General features: G+C 51.7%; 9 protein-coding genes across 9 annotated transcripts; 4 read left to right on the top strand and 5 right to left on the bottom strand.

Moving 5' to 3' along the window:
* Positions 1-2: 2 nt before the first annotated feature.
* N7458_002005 (putative DRAP deaminase) lies at positions 3-698 on the bottom strand (the record flags this gene model as incomplete). Its single annotated transcript, XM_056905388.1, has 1 exon — positions 3-698. One exon carries the CDS (start codon positions 696-698, stop codon positions 3-5), a length of 696 nt encoding a protein of 231 aa, XP_056769495.1.
* A 405-nt stretch (positions 699-1,103) lies between these two features.
* On the top strand, positions 1,104-2,084 carry N7458_002004 (DnaJ domain protein; the record flags this gene model as incomplete). Its single annotated transcript, XM_056905387.1, has 2 exons — positions 1,104-1,254; positions 1,321-2,084. The coding sequence occupies 2 exons, from the start codon at positions 1,104-1,106 to the stop codon at positions 2,082-2,084; spliced, it is 915 nt and encodes a 304-aa protein (XP_056769494.1).
* Positions 2,085-3,112: 1,028 nt separating this feature from the next.
* On the top strand, positions 3,113-5,389 carry N7458_002003 (universal stress protein family domain protein; the record flags this gene model as incomplete). Its single annotated transcript, XM_056905386.1, has 3 exons — positions 3,113-4,975; positions 5,039-5,100; positions 5,155-5,389. 3 exons carry the CDS (start codon positions 3,113-3,115, stop codon positions 5,387-5,389), a joined length of 2,160 nt encoding a protein of 719 aa, XP_056769493.1.
* A 718-nt stretch (positions 5,390-6,107) lies between these two features.
* N7458_002002 (uncharacterized protein) lies at positions 6,108-6,554 on the bottom strand (the record flags this gene model as incomplete). Its single annotated transcript, XM_056905385.1, has 2 exons — positions 6,108-6,119; positions 6,198-6,554. 2 exons carry the CDS (start codon positions 6,552-6,554, stop codon positions 6,108-6,110), a joined length of 369 nt encoding a protein of 122 aa, XP_056769492.1.
* Positions 6,555-8,702: 2,148 nt separating this feature from the next.
* On the top strand, positions 8,703-11,048 carry N7458_002001 (cell wall cysteine-rich protein; the record flags this gene model as incomplete). Its single annotated transcript, XM_056905384.1, has 1 exon — positions 8,703-11,048. The coding sequence occupies one exon, from the start codon at positions 8,703-8,705 to the stop codon at positions 11,046-11,048; it is 2,346 nt and encodes a 781-aa protein (XP_056769491.1).
* A 352-nt stretch (positions 11,049-11,400) lies between these two features.
* Positions 11,401-12,342, bottom strand: N7458_002000 (phosphoglycerate dehydrogenase; the record flags this gene model as incomplete). The annotated part of the gene is made up of 1 exon (XM_056905383.1): positions 11,401-12,342. The coding sequence occupies one exon, from the start codon at positions 12,340-12,342 to the stop codon at positions 11,401-11,403; it is 942 nt and encodes a 313-aa protein (XP_056769490.1).
* Positions 12,343-13,027: 685 nt separating this feature from the next.
* Positions 13,028-14,124, bottom strand: N7458_001999 (fungal specific transcription factor domain-containing protein; the record flags this gene model as incomplete). Its single annotated transcript, XM_056905382.1, has 3 exons — positions 13,028-13,630; positions 13,729-13,866; positions 13,906-14,124. The coding sequence occupies 3 exons, from the start codon at positions 14,122-14,124 to the stop codon at positions 13,028-13,030; spliced, it is 960 nt and encodes a 319-aa protein (XP_056769489.1).
* Positions 14,125-14,305: 181 nt separating this feature from the next.
* On the bottom strand, positions 14,306-14,786 carry N7458_001998 (uncharacterized protein; the record flags this gene model as incomplete). Its single annotated transcript, XM_056905381.1, has 2 exons — positions 14,306-14,432; positions 14,518-14,786. The coding sequence occupies 2 exons, from the start codon at positions 14,784-14,786 to the stop codon at positions 14,306-14,308; spliced, it is 396 nt and encodes a 131-aa protein (XP_056769488.1).
* A 473-nt stretch (positions 14,787-15,259) lies between these two features.
* On the top strand, positions 15,260-17,837 carry N7458_001997 (ABC drug exporter AbcA; the record flags this gene model as incomplete). The annotated part of the gene is made up of 6 exons (XM_056905380.1): positions 15,260-15,537; positions 15,721-16,042; positions 16,112-16,335; positions 16,416-16,512; positions 16,571-17,318; positions 17,437-17,837. The coding sequence occupies 6 exons, from the start codon at positions 15,260-15,262 to the stop codon at positions 17,835-17,837; spliced, it is 2,070 nt and encodes a 689-aa protein (XP_056769487.1).
* Between the last annotated feature and the right edge of the window lie 987 nt (positions 17,838-18,824).

Below are 18,824 nucleotides of genomic sequence, written 5' to 3'. Positions count from 1 at the left end.
AGCTAATACAGCGGAGTCTCCCCTTCCATCATCCTCTTCTTCGGATTCCGCGGAATCTGCTCCTGCCGTCTTCTCTCCTCCGGACTGATATCATCCACATTCGTCTCCTTCGCCTTCCCCTTCTCACCCTCCCCCAGCGCAGCTCTAACCTCCGCCTCACTATGCTCATGACCCGCCGTCGCAACCGTCAAAATCTCCCTCTCAAACCCACCCACATGCTCCCACTCAATCCCCGCATCAGTCAACATCCTACACCCCTCGGACTCCCCCACAAACGTCCCCGGCTCCTTTACCCCAAAATACACCTTCTGGATACCGGGCCGCCCGCTCTCGCGCGTCCGCGTAATCCGCTGCACACACGGCGCATTACCCGACAACCGCTTCCCGCATGGCTCCATCGTGACGTACATGATGAGCTTGCGGCCCGGCTCGGCGGGTAACACTGAGCCGACTTGGTCATCGGGGACGCCGTGGACGGCGGCGAAGTTGGCGAAGCAGCATTGTTCGGCGTGGGTGTTGCCAGCGAGCTCCATTGTGTATCCTGTGGAGAGGATTTGGTCGGCTGAGCCCGTTGGGTCGTTGTCTTTGCGGGAGAGGAGGATTGCTCCGACGCGGAAGTTTGTCGGGCGAGGAGGGGATTGTTCGGCGAGAGAAAGGCATTTTTGCATGTAGGTTGCGTGAGGGGATTGAGTCGTCATTGTGGTGGTGGGGGTTTCAATTTGGTTGGATTGGGATGTAGTCCGGGGAAGCGTAGATTGACCGGGTAATTGTGGGATGTTCGAAGCGATTGCCTGTTCCAAGGCATAGAGAAATCGAGGGAATTCACCGTAGGAAGATGGCGTTTAGTCTCCTTCGTAGTAAGATGGGATTTCAATCGATGACCCAAAGGTGAGATTGTGAAGCTCTCATATCAGAAAGCGGGGAGCTCCAGCAGAACGATGACGGAATAATCGGTCCCGCGCGTCTGGTTCGCGTAGACTCAACCCGCGCCGCGGTTTTTGCTCATCTGTTGTATTGCTATTGCTACCCTCTTTCTCACGCAAGCTCAGAGCGGCATTGATATCAATAAATCCCACCCCGTTTGCAGCGCACAGACATTTCCAATGGCGAAAGGTACAAAGACCAAAGACGTCATTGACGAGCAGCCACCGTCGGTCGAGGAAGATCTCTACAAAATTCTGGGTGTCGAGTCCAACGCAACCCCAGAGGCAATCAAGACTGCATACAGGAAAAATGCTCTAAAGCATCATCCCGGTAATATCTAAACTCTGATCATCTCCACAACATTTATCCCAACTCAAACTAACCACTATCGTATAGACAAGGCCAGCGAAGACGCCCGCGAAGAAGCCCATAAGAAATTCCAACAAATCGCCCTCGCCTACGGTGTCCTCTCCGACGAGCGCCGTCGAAAGATTTACGATCGCACCGGCAGCACCGATGATGTCCTTGGCGAAGATGGCGACTTTGACTGGATGGATTTCTACCGCGAGCAGCTGTCCGCAATGCTCGATACCCGTGCCGTGTCTGATTTCCAGAAGAAATACCAGGGCTCCGATGAGGAGAAGAAGGATCTGCTGGAAGCCTATGAGACGCACGAGGGTGATATGGATGGAATCTATGACTCCGTGATGCTGTCCAATGTCCTGGATGACGACGAGCGTTTCCGAGCCATCATCGACCAGGCCATTGCTGACGGCGATGTGGAAAAATACACCAAGTACACCGAGGAGTCCGAGAATAAGCGCCAGCGTCGAGTGAAACGTGCCCAGAAGGAGGCCAAAGAGGCCGAAAAGCTTGCCAAGGAGGTTGAGAACAATAAGAAGAAAAAGGCAGCTGCAGCTGCCAAGGCATCCAAGGCCACGAGCGGTGGAGGCGAGGATGATCTGCTTGCTCTTATCACCAAGCGCCAGCAGCAACGTGGTCAGGGCTTCCTTGCTCAGCTGGAGGAGAAGTATGGTCAGCCCAAGGGCAAGAAGCGCGGTCCTGAGGATGAGCCATCGGAGGAGGCGTTTGCTGCCGTTGGTGCTCGCAAGAAGTCTAAGGATGTGAAGCCGAAGACTAAGAAGTCTGCCAAGGCGTAGATGATACTGCAGTATTGCGCTTTTCCACCATTATCTGCATGTTGTTTATTGAGCGCTTTCTTGTTTTGTGGTATTTTGGGTGCTTGGGAGCTTGTTTGGGCTTGCATTTGGTCTGGTCCGGTCTGCAATCTGATTTTCTTTCCCCTCTCTTGGGTCTGGTGCTTGGTAGGGAACTGGGAGGAGCTCCATAGTTTTGTTTAGTTTTCAACATTGTTCTTTGAATGCATTCGGCCGTATGAACGTATAACTGTCGGCTTTCCGTTACCCCCTTCACTGTATCCGATGCTTGTTATGGGACTGAGCGAGCTCAATCATTTCAATTAGCTTCGCTTCGCAGGAGCTTTGCTGAGCATTTCCATCTGGGTTCACGACAGCGGCCCGTATGTATGACGGTCCACCAAAGTCCCAGCTCCTCCCTGTATTCTTTCGTGCTCCCAGTTCGATGTCCGCAAAGAGAAAATAGCCATTGAGTCCGCACAACTGGTGCAATGGATGGCAAGTGTGCGGCCAGTTCTCCGAGGCCGCAATTCCAACGGATGACCTGGTCGTGACTGCCCAGAGCCTGTCCGCTTAGTCGTTCTGCGCTTAGTCGTCGAGGTCTGGTCGTTGGGACGGGGCAGCTTCACTTCATAGCAGCGCCTTCTCCAGAATCTTCCCTTCCTCGACAACCCACGTTACCCCTTCGCGATCACTCTCAATCGCTTGTTCATGCTCATCCAGACTGTTCCCGACGAGAGGACTGTCTCATTCCTGTCAAGCTTCTCATTCTTCACGTTTCCCCACGTCCTCCCCAGCATTCTGTGCCTGTGCATGCCAGCCACCAGCTGCAGCCACTGAGTGTTCTGGAATCCTTCGCTTGGCTGATCTAGCGCAGCTGATCAGGGTTCACCCCTTGGGCGCAAATACCTTATCGTTCATAAGCTGGGCGATCAGTCTCCACATTCCTCTGCCAAGGAGCGTTCTCGTTGGCTGAGTGGCGTGCCGAGCTCCCCCACAGGTCAAGCCCGCCGCAGGCGGAACCGCACGAGATGTCGTACCAGCCTGACAGCCGAGTCTCCCCCACATCTTCTTCCTCTTCTCCAGCTTCCCGGACTGCACCCGAAGAAAACACCCGAGATCGTCTGTATTCATCGCTCGACTTGACCCTTCCTTTCCGAGAAGGGCGATTGCTAGGCTTACACCGCGCTGTTCAGGACGTACTGAGACCCCCGCAGTTTGCAAGTAGCCGTCGATTTCGCCGATCTGCCTCACGGTCGAGACGTGGAGCTCGAAGCCCCGTCGAGCCATTCGCTTCATCACCATTACGGGCTGCATCGTCGGTCATGTCGGCAGCAAATTCTCCAGAGAGACAGCAGGCCGATACCGAGGATGTTCGGCGTAGATCAGTTGATCAGCCCTCACAGGACGATCGCCGAGCTCCCGCTTCTCGCGGAACTGGGATTGACGAGGATGCCAAGTCCGACCTATCAACAATTTTATCGGAGAAGACCGGATCGAAAAAGAAGATTCAAGGACGAAAGGCAATGGCTGCCATGATGTCGGGGTTGGAGGGGCGGTTGTTTCCCCGAAGTCTGAGTCGTGGCCGAGAGTCCAGTCGAGGGTCGTCACGTCGCCGGAGCTCCTCGTTGGACTCACGTTCTCCCCCTTCTGCCTCGAGACTTAGTCGTTCTGTCTCCCCCACCAATCGCTCATTCCAATCTGAATCTCAACCCACCACCCCCACCACCTCCGACAAAGAAAAACAACTGAGGATGGAAAGCTCTCACAACAAATCTGATGAAGCTTTGGTTAAGCCTTCTGGTACTATGCCAAACTACGTGAAACCTGCTGAACATGGCGAGTCCGGAGAGCGCCTGGCGAAAGACGTCTTCGACCGTGACAACAACATCATCGAGAGCAGCAGCAGCAGCGATGATCAGGACGACGACGACGACGACGACTACGAGGAGTCTGGAGAGGACGAGCCTATTCCCGGAGTTACTTTCGTGACCGTCGATCGAGGCCGCAAGAAGAAGAGTGACGACATCACCAGCATCACCGCCAGTGACTTCAACAAGCCAAAAGACGCCAACCTCAAAAGCACAGAGCAGGGTACGTGCCAACCAGTCAATGCCCACCCTCCTCCATACTACCGTCAACTGACACAATATCTAGAATCCCCAGCTCCCAAGCACAACATTCCAGGAATGGATAAGAAGCCACGAAAGTCTGTTCTCAAGGCAGTCATTCGTCCTCAGACCAACTACGAAATCCCAACTCCACGCGCCCGATCTGCAGCCGGCACTCCATGCGGATCAGATGACGAAGAAGAAGAGGCCGCTATCAACCGTGCCCAAGGACTGAGCATCTACGTATCCATGATCGACAATCGCGTGCCCAACCGCTCCATCCGCACGATTGTCCGTGGCGAGTTTGACGAGATCCAGAAGGAAGCCGATGAGGGTCGACGCCGCCAACGCAAGTACCTGGTTGCTACAGACCTCAGCCAAGAGTCCCAGTACGCCTTGGAATGGACAATCGGCGGTCTCCTGCGCCCTGGTGACACCATGTATGCGATCTACGCCATGCATGAGGACACTGCTACGACCTCGGTCCAGGTTGGTGAAGGCGCCAAGGCCATGCAGGATGCCATGGCTGTCGTTGGCAGCCAGACGAAGGAGGTCTCCCGCGGCGGCACCCTTAACCTCTTGGGTCGACTGAGCTCTGGAGTCGCTAGCAAGGCGACCTCTGTCGACGCTCGTGCCTCTCCAGCCGCAGAGGCAGACCGAGTTCGGGCCGTCGAAAGGATCTCCGGCATGTGTGTCGGATTCCTTCGAAAGACGGGTCTGCAAGTCCGCATTGCCGTGGAAGTCATCCACTGCAAGAGCCCGAAGCAGATGATCACTGAGGCTGTAAGTGAAGACTGGATATCTCACATTGCATTTGAATAGCTGCGAGCTAACATGCCTCTTTAGATCGACGAGCTGGAACCGACCCTTGTAATCGTGGGGGCTCGTGGCCAAAGTGCCTTGAAGGGGTGAGTTTGTATCACGCTGCATGATTGAATATTACCGGGACTAACAAAATATAGAGTTTTGCTTGGCTCCTTCTCTAATTACCTCATCACCAACTCCTCGGCTCCGGTGATGGTCGCCCGTCACAAGCTCCAGCGCCAGCTGCCAAAGCAGCAGGCGAATGCGAGACTGGCGAACAACCTGAACCCCTCCAAGAGTCTCCTGGATAAGTTGGAGGCAGAGGCTAAGGCGGAGGCCAAAGCCAAGACCAAGGGGAAGGTTGAGGAGAAGGCCAAAGAGAAGGCCACTTAAGCACGATGCATCGATAGCTCGTGCTCTAGCATTGTTTTTGAAGGAGGGGTGACGAGGCCCATGTCCTTCTGTATGATTACACGACGCGATGCTGCATGGATAAGGCGTCTTGATGCGTATTCTTACCTGTATTTAGTCTTAGCTCCCATGCTCAAGATATCTTGATACCCTGACTGTCATACTCTCATGACCTCGTTCTATCATGATATGATTATCATGATTTCTTCTTTGAACTCACTGCAAGTTTCAATGTCACAACGTAGTGGTTCGAGGATGTGTAACGTAACGTATTCTATTACGCGTGTTTTTCTACCTAGCCCGCCGCGTCTGGACATGTAAATAAACATCGCTGGGGAGAATATGCTTACGCTCCCTACACAGATGCTACATACTTTTCGTTTGTATCGAGTCTTACTTGTCAGTGATAGAGCTGTTGCTCAACCTATGCATACCTACAAGACAACCTGGAGGGCTCTTTCTTGACTTCCAATTCATTGTGTTCAAACTTCCATCTAGTGTATTATAGGAATAAACTGGTCGTAAAATGTTGTCATTACCTTATGTTTTCTTCTGCTATATCACAATCCCAACGGTAGCCTCTGTATTCACATCCACGACCCAGGGAAAAACAGCAACTAAGAAGCTGCAAAAAACCTGGGACAAGGCTACCAATGTTACCCAATGCCAAATATCGAACGATACAGATGCGTAGACTTATTCAGAGCCATTTCTGCCACATATTAGTTTCACCAAACTCAATTAAGCAAACTCTCAACCTCTTGGGAGGGAGTGGGAGGTGAATTCTTACAGGGATGATTCCGCCGAAGTTGCAGGCCAAGGAAACAACCTGTCCAAGGCCAGCGAGAGCTCCACCGCGGCTGTACTGGGCAGCAGCGTCATCGAGGCACTTGAAAGTGGAGCAAGAAACCGAGCTGCCCGTGTTGCCGGCGTTAAACTGGTCAAGAAGGCGGTCGATGCAGTTGTGCCAGGCCTGCTCTTCAGCAGGGGAGTACTTATTCTGCGATTGGGTGTATTGCCACGGCTGCTGGTACTGGGGCTGCGCCTGGTATTGCTGGGGCTGCTGCTGGTACTGAGGCTGAGAGCCACTGTACTGGGCAGAGGCAGCAGCGGCCAGGGTAGCAATAACAGCAATGGAGAACTTCATTTTGGTGGCTGTTGGAAAGTTAGAGATTGATACTGGACGATTCTGGGCGTTGAAGTCGTACCGTGGGAATTGAAGTCGTACCGTGGGAATTGGGAAGATAAGCGTGAGCTTGGAATATAGTCTTGTAGGACGATTGAGGATGAGATGAAATGCTTGTGATGAATGGTTTCTGAGGGCCATTGACAGGGTATTTATAACATTTTGCTTGACCAGATCCCTCTGCTCAATGACAATTATCGTCCTCGGTGAGAGCAATGTGATTCAGGTCAAAGTCTCGCATTGCATAGGATCGATGTCACAGCTGACCTTCAGTAGGTAGCTCAGCTCGCCACAAAATCGCAAGGTACTGAAGCTATTGAAGCACTCCATGCCGTGTGACTGGAGATCCTCTGCCTTGGAAGCTTGGATTGCATCAAGTGCCTTGAGAGGTAGACCTATTGCTTCTGTGCCATAATTATTCATGAAAATGCCTCATGCGAGGCACAAATATTCGTAGTTTGCCTTCAGGCAAAGCTATTCTGCCTCAAGACAGGGAACCATGCAGTTTCCAGGACTGTATGTCTCAGCAAGCCACCTGTAATGCTTTTGTCTGGCCTCTCTCAATAAAACCAGCCCTCCTACTTCGTACAACCACGCACTTAAGGGATGCATAGTTCCCTTGATGAGATATTTGGAAAGACAATGTCAAAACCATAACAGAAATGTTTTGATGTTGGAAGATTCCAGGTAGAAGAGACACAATGAGACAGCGTCAGTATGTACAGGGGACAGATTTGGCTATAGTATGAATCTAAACCACTCTTTTAAAATACATCATGCCCCGCGAGTAATCACTGTAAAAATTGTAATGTCATCATGCAAATTGAGAGGGCAAGACTAGCGCCTACGTAAACTACCATCCCTGCGGACTTCCCTGGTCAATTGTGTCCCTGATCTACAGTACATTGTATTTCAGCTAGGATTGTCCCAACTCGGTCGATCAATTGTTCTCAGCAAGCCACCGGTAATAATTTTGTCTCATCTATCTTGAGGAATAACAGAACCTGGTTCGTACAACCACGCACTCAGGTGATGCACAACATCCTTAATAAACTAAGTAACAATCTTAGCAACAACGACTTTGACCTTGGAAGATTCTCATTCGGTGCGAAAAACACACATCGGAATGGACCAGTGTGTTCGGATTACATATCTGGCCATATGGTGACACCGAATCCTCCTATGAAGCTAACATACTGAAATTACTGGGGCAATTATATCAAGGATGATCATGCACATCAACAGGGCCGGTGGACGAATACTGTCTCGCATGAGATGCGTTGCGAGGACTAGCGCATATTTTAACTGTCACCTACGCGGATATCCCTGGTTAATTCATAGTAGGATCTGCTTTGCCTGTCAGTCGCATCTGTCTCAAATAGATCAGTCAATTGGGCTCAGCATTGAGACCCATGACGAGTACTAATCGAGTCAAGTTGCTCCTGCGACAATAGAGCCACTCAGGGAGCATAATTATGTAAAAAGAACGTCATGTCCTACCCGAGTCGAACTTTCTGCAATGCTATGCATCATCAAAAGATCAGAATTATGCAAAAGAAAACAAACCACTGTCCGCCTTCGTTGTGACGAAAAAAGCAAAGTCCAATTTCCCCAGGCTTCTGTAGTGTTACACAGACAACTCTTTTAGCTCCACACTACAAGGATCTGACCTATCTCAGTCCTTGAAACATGACACCGAGATCCAGCGAGCTTCAAGCTTAACTGTTGAAGAACTCCGCAAGGGGCTTTGAGTTGCGGCACGGGTATACCCGCGCATACTATGGATGGCTAAATTGATGCTCGTTCACGAGGTGCATACGTATTGCATCAAGTGTAACCACGAATTGACTGCCACATCTAACCTTCGTTCTTGTTACGATATACTCCTTACTCTGATGATCGTATTGGATGGTTGTTCCCGATTCCATTGCCATTACCCATATGGGAGGCAGATTCTTCTCAGCTCGAGAATTGGCTTAGGAGTAGCTGATTGTCCACCCTGGTAATACAAGACAAAGGGTTTATAGCTAAAACTTCTATAAGTACCCTCTCACGGTCTTGGAACTATCAAGCTGATCAGTGCAGCGTTATACAGGTTCTCTGGCCATCATGGCAAGAATCACTGCAGCACTCGCATTTTCTCTTGCGGTCTCCTTTTCCACCGCCCAGAACGCTCCAGTCCAAAGCACCTATCGAAAGTATACCCTCGACGATATTATCCCCACTACCGACCCAGCGTCAGGCCACGTCAAATGTTGTCCACAAGGAACAGAGTTTGATGGACAGGCCTGTGTCCTCGGTACCCCGATCTGTCCCGAAGGAAGCACCCGTGACCGCGAGGCATGCGTCTTCAAGACACAGCCATATTGTGACAATGGATACGAGTTCAAAGACGGCCTCTGTATTACTATCAAGCCTCCTGCTTGTATCGGTGATACAATTCTCAAGGGGAACCACTGTGTGATTGAAGGGGAAGCACTGTGTGGCCCTGGATATCTGCAGCAGGGAAACGTCTGTGTGTCGTTGAAGCCGCCCGTGTGTCCCGATGGCGAGCACTTCACTGGCACCAGCTGTGCCTCTATTAAAGGCCCGAAATGTCAGGATGGAGCCAAGCTTGAGGGGGGTCTTTGCATCGACAACCAACCTCCCACTTGCCCCAAGGGAACCTCTCTCGATGCCGCCTCCTCTCGTTGCATCTCTGTGTCCGTGCCCAGCTGTCCTGAGAATACCGTCGCCCAGAATGAGCAGTGCATCTCTATTGAGAAGCCTTCCTGTGGCAATGATGCGATCTTCAACTCCAAAATCCAATCTTGCACCATCACCGAACCTCCAAGGTGCCCCGCTGGAACGGAGCTGGATGACAAGAAGTGCGTGTACATCGGCCAGCTTGCTTGCCCTCCGGGAACGACTGGTTCCATCGACAAGGCCCATGGTACTGCTCGCTGCTGTCCCCTTGGCATGACTTGGGATGGCAACGTGTGCTCTACCAAGCCGATCGAAGGCAAATGCCCTGACGGGAGTGATCCGATAAACGAGCGCTGTGAGAAGCACTCCAACCCTCCACCACAGTGCCCGCCTGGATACAAGCTCGACAATTCTCGCTGTGTCTGGCAGGAGCCACCGACGTGCCCTCAAGGCTCTCGTTTCGATGCTGGTCACTGCATTACTACCTCGAAGCTACAGTGCCCGCAAGGGTTGGTATTGATTGGTTCCGACTGTATCGTCCAACAACCTCCGTCTTGCCCTGACCAGACCAAGCTAGAAGGCAACAAGTGTGTCAGTATTGTCCAACCATCCTGTGATCAGTCTGCAAAGTGGGACGGTAAGCGTTGCATCGTCAACAGCCATGCGTTCTGTGAGGATGGCATTCACAAGGGCGACGATTGCATTACTGGAACTCCACCGTCCTGCCCTGACGGTTCGGCCTTTGATGGTGCGCGATGCGTGTCAAACTCCACTCCACAATGTCGTCAAGGTACTATTCTTAGTGAGGATGGATCATGCCTTACCTCCACGCCTCCTCAATGTCCCCCCAACACGCACCTCCAAAATGGCTACTGTGTTTACGGACTTCCAGTTTGCCCAGCAGGCCAGAGATATGCCAATGGACGCTGTGAGAGCGCCGAGTCGCCACAGTGTGCGCAAAACTTCGTTTGGAAGAATGGACGGTGTACCCGCATTGTCGAGGAGCACTGTGAGCCTGGATTCACCCTCAAGGATGGCCAATGTGTCTCTGTGGCTGTCCCCGACTGTGGTGATCTCATCTTCAATGGAAAGGCATGCGTCAATGGCAAGCCAATCTGCCCCGAAGGTAGCTATCTGGATGGAGAGCGCTGCTCTTCTGTTCACGAGCCACAATGCCCCCAAGGCTTCAAGTTTGACGGGAAAAAGTGCAGTGCCTACCAGACTCCCCAGTGTCCACCTGGATCCGTTTTCGACAAGGTCAGCCAGGATTGCATTTCTACTCGGCAGCCCGAGTGCCCGTCAAACCAGAGATTCAATGGCAAGCACTGTGCCATCATCACCGGGGAGTGCATGGAGTTCGAATACTGCCCCACTGAATCGTACGGAAAGGGATGTCGACGTACTCAGCTTGGAATTGTTTGTGATAGCACTCCATCCCAGAATCAACAGGGTCAGCCAGGCAACAATCCAGGCTCCTGGCAAGAGCACCCACAGTATGGACCCGGAAGCCAGGGTAACCCAGGCTGGAATCAACAGCAAAACAATGGGCGAATCAGTGGTGGCAATTGGAATGAGCGGCCAGCACAGGGCAATCCGGGCTGGGCCCAGCAGCCGAGCATGGGGCCCAGCAATGGTGGTGGTAACTGGAACGAACGACGGGTCGCTGGAGCTTACCAGCAAAACTATGGCGGTAACTGGAATGAGCAGCCAGCACCTGGACCTGACGCTCAAGGTAGCCAGGGTTGGGCCGAGCGGCCAATGGGTGGCTGAAGAGAATCTTCAGGCCAGTAACCCAGGACACGATATTCCATGTCCAACAACGATTATCGCAGCAGATGGCACATTATTTACGCTGCAACCTGTCGCTCTTTTACCAGCTGAATTTGGGTTTATTTTGTAAATCGTCGCTTAGCTGTGATTGTTCACTCCCTCTTCAGCTTTGTTGTCGTCTTTACCTCTAGGGCTAGTCATTCATTCTCAATCCATATCCTTCGCCCCTCTCATGTGTACAGTAATACATTTCAAAGTATGAAAAAGCACATATTTAACAATCCATTTCATCAAAGTCCTGATTTTGAGAAACAAATCTATTCTATTCCTTTATCTGGAGTATCCAATCTCCCTAAATCACATTCCTCAATTGCTGACCAGCCAAGAACCGTCGTAGATTATCCGCAATCAAAGCCTCGCAGCCCTGAGGTCTCCCTCCTGCAGCATGAGGGGAGATAATAAGGTTCGGCGTCTTCCAGAGCCTACTAGACTCAGGGAGAGGCTCTTGCTTGAACACATCCAATGCTGCTCCAGCAATCTCACCCTTCTCCAAGGCATCCGCAAGGGCATCCTCATCAACCGAAACACCACGACCCACGTTGACAACCCAAGCGTGCTTAGGAAGCAGCTTCAATCTCTCGGCATTCAGAACGTCCACTGTTGATTCAGAGCCTGGCAGAATCAGGACCAAAGCATCTGTTTCGGGTAGAAGCTCGGGGAGTTTGTCCTCGGCGTATACTTCAATTCCATTTCGCACACCCTGACTGCGAGCAATACCTCGGACATTCGCCCCAAGGCCGGTCAAGTATGGAGTCAAGGTCTTTGCAATACTTCCAAAGCCCCAAATGAGCACACGAGATCCGCGCAGGGTGGTGAAATCCGAGCGTGGGAACGAGCCGCCCAAGTGGCCGGGCCACTTCGACTGCAGCTGATAGTCGCGCATTTCGTAAAAGTGTCGCGCCCCGTTAAGCAATAGACCCAGAGTGTGCTCAGCAACGGGATAGTCGTGTAGACCGGAGCCGGTGGTGACGACGATAGCGGAAGTATCGAATCCAGCGGACAAGACGTCGTTCGGACCGGCGGCAAGGGACTGAATCCATTTCAAGTTCTTCAGGCGCTGTGCGGCATCCTTGAGGTTATCTGGGCTGTTGGACCAGGTCACCAGAATTTCGGCGTCGACGTGTTCCTCGGGAATGGGGGACTTGACATCGTAAGGGTGGAGAGAGATGGAGAAGCCCTGCAGGCTCGGCACGTCGAGTCCTGGTTTCACGGAGGTTGGGTAAAGAAGCTTCATGTTGGTAGAGTGAGAGCTGACCGTAACAGATATATTTAACGATAGATGATTATGAACGAGAGGAAGATCAGTTAATGACCCTTTTTATTCGACGGGCTTTGAATCATTAGTGCGGGGATGCGTGGGGGTTCGGCGAGTGCCTGAGTTATGTAAGCCGGTCCCCCTCGGGCATTTCCCGAACGTTGGCTTAGCTCGTACTTCAGTCCATCGGGAGAGGAGGATCCGATATGTAGGTAGTTGAAAGTTCTGGTGGATGAGTTTTTATGTGTAGTTATCAAAAATGCCCGTTGCTTAGAATTGCCTTCTTTTGGTGCATTATGTTGGTACTTGCCTACAAACAATTCTTTCACTATGAAATGGAAAAGTCGGAGAAACTCCGGCATCGGGATATTGGCGGCATATCGAGTTACCTTTTCCACCAATGGTGGCTAGCCAGAAGCACTTCCATGCGACACTCAAATGTCAATAATCCTTTCTTATACGGTAGCGTTACCGTCGTGGATAGATCGGATTCGGCATGTCGGCGGACCTGCATTGTGATCCAATAAAAGTAATTTCAGTAGCCGCCATGCACAGAAATAGTTGTGCTTAAATTAAATGTAGTTCCCCATTCGGAGATAAGGCAAAGATCTCCCAATCCACAAGAACCACTCTGGCCAATATTTATACCTTATCAGATGCACGTTCAACTATCGAGATTCCCAAGCCAGTTATGACCAAAACCCGTGTCCGGGAAGAAAGACTCACATCCAAAGTCCGCTCCAAACCCTTCAAAGCCCAACTCCTGAACACCTTCCATTCCCACGGCCCCCAGTCCCGCGTCAACGGGGGACGGCATCGAGCTAGTATCCTCCCTCAATTTCAGCAAATCATCGCATAGCTCCAAGCTATCCCTTGCGGCGTGCGCAACCTGCAGCTCAACCGGAATGCGCGCCTCAACCGCTTCGGCCTGCGCAAGGATCATACTCAGAAACATGTGGTTTTTCACATTGGTCTCGCCCTGTCGTATGCGTTCTTTTGATAGCGAGATAAGGTCACGGACGGCCTGTTTGAGGAAATCTAGGTACTGCCGTGTCCGATGCAGCATACCGTTGAGACGCTGTGTTTCGACGTGTGTGAGGAGCTCAAGACTGATGGCCGACGTGGCGCATCGGATGCCATCGCGGAATACTCCACCGCCGATTGCCACTAACCGGGAAAAGCCAGGATCTGGTTCTGGAGAGATGATGGCGAGGCCAGCGTCGATACTGAGCTTGAGTGAGTAGTGAAATATCGGGTTGGTGCGTGCCTGGTTGCTAAAGGAGTATGTAGGGGAATCATGAACCGGCGGATTAAGTAATCCAGCAAATTTCGGTGGAAGGGAGTCGATCCATCGCCAGCTTTTACCCAGCGACTGCAAGCCTGAAGGGCGTCGATCAACTCGCAACTGAGTGAGAGGACTCGATCATAGGTGACTTCGGAATGGAAGTCATTGAGAAGCCGGACAATCCGGAGACAGACGGATAGCGATTCGATCAGTGCAAGCTGAACGGATGTAGTCGTAAATGTGCCTTAGGGATATACCTGGAGCTCTGTCGTCGACTCGTCAAGACTCTCATCATTGATATTAGACGGCGGCTCGGTATCAAATTCGTCATATGATATCCTTGGCGGCACCCACGAGTCCAGGGATGACTGTACCGCGAATTCAAGAATGGTGTACCAAAGCCTCCGGCGCAGTTCGACCTGCAGTACCGATATAGCTGGGAGATGTTTGGGGTCACGATGCAACCCGAGTTGCATTGCGCTGTGGATAAGCGATCCAATTGAGATCCATATTGTATCGCCCCCGATTGAGAAAATCTGCCGAGCGAGGACACTCAAGCAGGAGACCTGTATCCCAGAGATATCTACGCGATCCTTTTCCAAGGGTCCGGAGAGCCAGGTCTGAGCGGCGTAGATCCATTGTTGGACCTAATCGATGTTACGATGTACCGCAGCTGTCTCCGTGGTCATATAGACTCGACCCTATGCCGATGACGAGAAGAACCTTAAGACGTATCTTCGGTGCAACGCCGTCAGGGTTGTCCCAGAGTCGTTGGTACTCTGACCTGAAGGTAGGGATGTGAAGCATTCGATGCCTGTATATCTCTGGGAATTAGAACCACTCAAGGTAAATTCCCCAGATATACGTACGCTGATTCGAATGATGACAGGTACAGGTTGACCATATCATCGGCCATCTTGCGGCAAGGGGGCGTCAACCCGACAGGGGGCAAGAGACCCCTAGTAGGCCGACCAGTCTTGATGTTTCTCGCTCTCTTCTTGCATTTGCGAAGGTAATCACCGGCCTGAGATATCAGCATAGACACATCAGGGCTTTGGAATGAGCTGTCCTTGCTATTCTTGCCCATGATCTCAATATAACAGGCGATTATAGCGGCAAATTCATCAGCCGCGCCCATCGAGCGACTCCGACCCCAATCTCTTGACTTGTTCAGGACAGCTTACCACTCTTGCGTCCCCGCGGGCGATGGACCTGTCTGGAGGGCCACGGTAGTTTCAGATCGTACTTTGACTACATTTGAAGGACTGCCATCGATCCGAGAACCACCCGCCAGAGCTTCTTCCAGCCTCTGTATCCGATGCAGAAGATCATTGATATTGCCTGTCGGATCCGGCCCAGGATTCGGTAATGATTGCTGTAGGTCATTGTAGTCACGAGGAACTGTTAGGGGGAATTCTGGGCCGCTGGGCCCGCTGGTGGTGCTGTGACCCTGGGCGTGGATGAGTTACTGCCCTGGAGAGGCACCAAAGTAGATTCATTTGAATGACTCGAGTCTCTCCCCTGAGCGTGGGCGAGCTGTCTGGATGTTGAGCTGCCTGTCAATGGCGGGGAGGTTGCAGTCCAGGGCGGTTGAGACCTGGCCGGGGAACCATGCTGCTGGGTGGTGATGGTGTCGGGATTGTCGTCAAATATATTCGTAAAGGGCTTGTATATACACCGGGACTTGTTGCGCAGACAGTGTGCACAAGGGTTATTGTGGTCGCACTTGATCTTGCGGCGGCAGCATTCTTGACAAGAGAGAGCCAGTCTTCGACGCCAGCGCTGCCGTGGCTGCAGCTGTGGCTGACCTTCCATGAGGGGCAATTAGTTGATCAAAACGATACTTGTCTCTTCGATACCAAGATGCTGTTCAAGTCAATCTCGAAATAGTCTAGTCAACCCTGGGTTTGGCTTGGCAGCAGTGAAGGGGATGAGCCTGTCAGCTAGAGGGCAGGGAGATGTAAGAAGATTATGCCGAGTTCCTGGATATTTCATAGGACGTGAATTATCGGGTCATTCTCCGGTCCAGTGACAACTTCGCTCGAGAATTCGGTTAATGCCTACGATTCTAGCCAGGAAGGAGGTTTCCAGGGCTCCACGAGTGTGTTCCACTGGAGCAATGTGTGCTACGACATCAAGATCAAGGGCAAGCTTCGGCGCATCCTGAGTTATGTCGATGATTGGGTTAAGCCCGGAACATTGACGGCTCTAACGGGGGTGTCAGGTGCTGGCAAGACCACACTGCGGGATTGCCTTGCCGATCGCCGTGCAGGTGTGGGCGTACTCACCGGCGAGATGTTGGTTGATGGGAAACTTCGAGATAAAAGCTTCCAGCGTAGGACCGGTTATGCGCAACAGCAAGATCTACATCTTGAGACGAGTACGATCCGTGAGGTAAGTTGCTCCTTGCTGCGCCCGTCATCGCACAATTCAAGTCAACTGACTCGACTCTTAACTTCTTAGACTTTGAACTTCTCTGCTCTTCTTCGCCAACCAGAGAGCGTGCCTATGGCTGAAAAGCTGGCCTATGTTGATGAGGTCATTCACGTTCTCGGCATGCAAGAGTATGCCGATGCTATTGTTGGCGTGCCAGGGGAAGGGCTTAACGTTGAGCAACGCAAGCGCCTGACTATAGGCGTCGAGTTGGCTGCTAAACCACCGCTACTACTCTTCATTGACGAGCCAACGTCTGGCCTCGACTCACAAACCAGCTGGACTATCCTGGGCTATCCTGGACTTACTGACTAAACTGTCTAAAGCGGGCCAGTCTATCCTTTGCACCATTCAGCAGCCCTCTGCCATGTTATTCCAACGGTTTCATCGCCTTCTCTTACTTGCTGAAGGGGGCAAGGCAGTGTATTTTGGTACGTTATTCTTGAGCCGTGATGTGCCGGTAGAAGCTAATAGAACCGTACCCTCCAGGTGAAATTGGAGACAATGCAGAGACCTTCATCAATTACTTTGAGCGGAACGGTGCCCAACCTTGCCCACCTGGTGCTAATCCGGGGGGGCCGGGGGGGGATGCTCAAAGCTATAGGCGCTGCACCCGGCAGCTACTCAGAAGTTGACTGGCACGAAACATGGCGCTCCGGCCCTGAATACCGTTCTGTCCAGAGCGAATTGGACCAACTTCGAGTCAAGAACTCAGGGGACTTGTTAACTGATAGCCATGAGAATCATGCTCTATACAACGAATTTGCGACCCCGCTATGGCATCAGCTCCTTGTGGTGACCAAGCACGCTTTCCAACAGACATGGCGAACACCATCATACATCTACTCCAAACTACTTCTCTGCACCACCACCAGTTTGTTCATCGGCTTGGTCTTCCTCAACTCTCCCCTGAGCATCCAGGGACTACAAAACCAGATGTTTGCAATTTTCGAGCTGATGAGTATTGTTGGGCAATTGGTGGACCAGCAATTTCCCCACTTCATCGCTCAGCGCTCGTTATACGAGGCTCGTGAGAGGCCAGCCAAAACATACAGCTGGAAAGTGTTCATGCTCAGCCAGATCCTCGTCGAGATACCATGGTACACCCTCGCCTCCGTGCTCATGTGGGCGCTATTCTATTTCCCCGTTGGCTTCTACAAGAACGCCGACGTCGCCAGCGAGGGCATTGAGCGGGGGCGTGCTCATGTGGCTCCTTTTCTGGGTGTTTCTGATCTGGGTATCTACGTTTGCACACTTATGTATCTCATTCGCCGGCTCTGCCGATGACGGTGGCAATATCGCTAACTTCATGTTTGTGTTGGCCTTCTTCTTCTGCGGCATCCTGGCATCACCAGACCAGATGCCCCGATTCTGGATCTTTCTGTATCGTGCCTCCCCACTCTCGTACTACGTCTCAGCTATCCTCTCAACAGGTCTCGCTAATGCCAACGTGACGTGCGCGAGCAACGAGTTCATCACTTTCGACCCGCCCGCAAGTCAAACCTGCGGCGAGTATATGACGGAGCATATCTCGGCGGCGGGTGGGTATTTGCTGGAGTCGGACACCACAAGCAACTGCCAGTACTGCAATGTCAAGGAGACAAACGTGTATCTAGCGGGCATTCACGCGGACTACGACACGAGGTGGCGCAACTTTGGCATCATGTGGGCGTATGTTGCTTTCAATGTTGCTGCGGCGTTGATCTTGTACTGGGTGGCAAGAATGCCCAAGGGCAAAAAGAAGGTGTCGAGATAGGCATTCGTTCGTAGACGAAGTATACAAGATTCGATTCTTGATATCTGGACGCTGTTGGTTTCGTTGTATATAAGTGTATTTGGTATTTGAAATGGAAATCTCATCTCGGCGAGCAAAGCGTGTGACAATTGAGCTGATGCATGGACAAATGCGTTAATGGACCTACCCTGATTTGAAACGAGAAAGGGGTTTTCTATACGTTGAGTCAGCAAAGATGAGTAGTTGAGTTAGACTATGTATGTTGAATGACAATGCAAAAGGACCGTTACCATGGGAAACATTCTAAGACTATGATTTTTGTGGCAGTCTCTCATGCATGCTGTAACTCCATAAAGGGGTAGGGGTCGGGGCAGACTTGACCATTGACCATTGACCAAGAAGGGATATTGCACTTTGACCATTTGCGATACACAAGACAAGGGGAGTGGGTGGTCCTCAGACCTCGCTGAGAATGGTCGCCAGTAATGAACTCCGAGCTCGGAGCTGAGACAAACAGATAGTCGATGTCAGAATATGAGCCTGAATGGTCACAAACTCCGGGATCTGTAAAACAGGGGCCGTGGCTAGGAGATCCACAAAACATGAAGGATCTCCGGTAGGACAAAACTCCAGTACGGGAGTCATTTCCTCCTATATACCGTCATTGATTCCAGCTTTGACAGGGATTGACCAGCGATGAACCCAAAATCTCCTATTATGATCCTCGGTATGAATTATCTACGTCAGGCTCACTACGCTCAGCTAGCTCGCCAGGAATCTGACTGCTCCCGAAGACACTAATTGCCTCGATATCTACGGAAGGCCTCCCGTGGTCCTTCCCGTGATCGGCTTTGCGGTTGGCTGATAAGCCTCAGAAACGGCTCAACCGGCTCCTCAGCCGATGGATTTCCCCGCAGTGGCTTACAGTTTAACCCCAAATGACCCTTCCAGTCGAGTAGTACCTGAGGTGGTGGCTACACTGGTCAGCAATAGTGGTCGGCTCTCCAA

This window comes from Penicillium daleae, assembly GCF_028827525.1.
Source record: "Penicillium daleae strain IBT 16125 chromosome Unknown utg000002l_segment0_segment0, whole genome shotgun sequence".
Taxonomy (NCBI): domain Eukaryota; kingdom Fungi; phylum Ascomycota; class Eurotiomycetes; order Eurotiales; family Aspergillaceae; genus Penicillium; species Penicillium daleae.
This window is presented reverse-complemented; position numbering and strand designations above follow the sequence as displayed.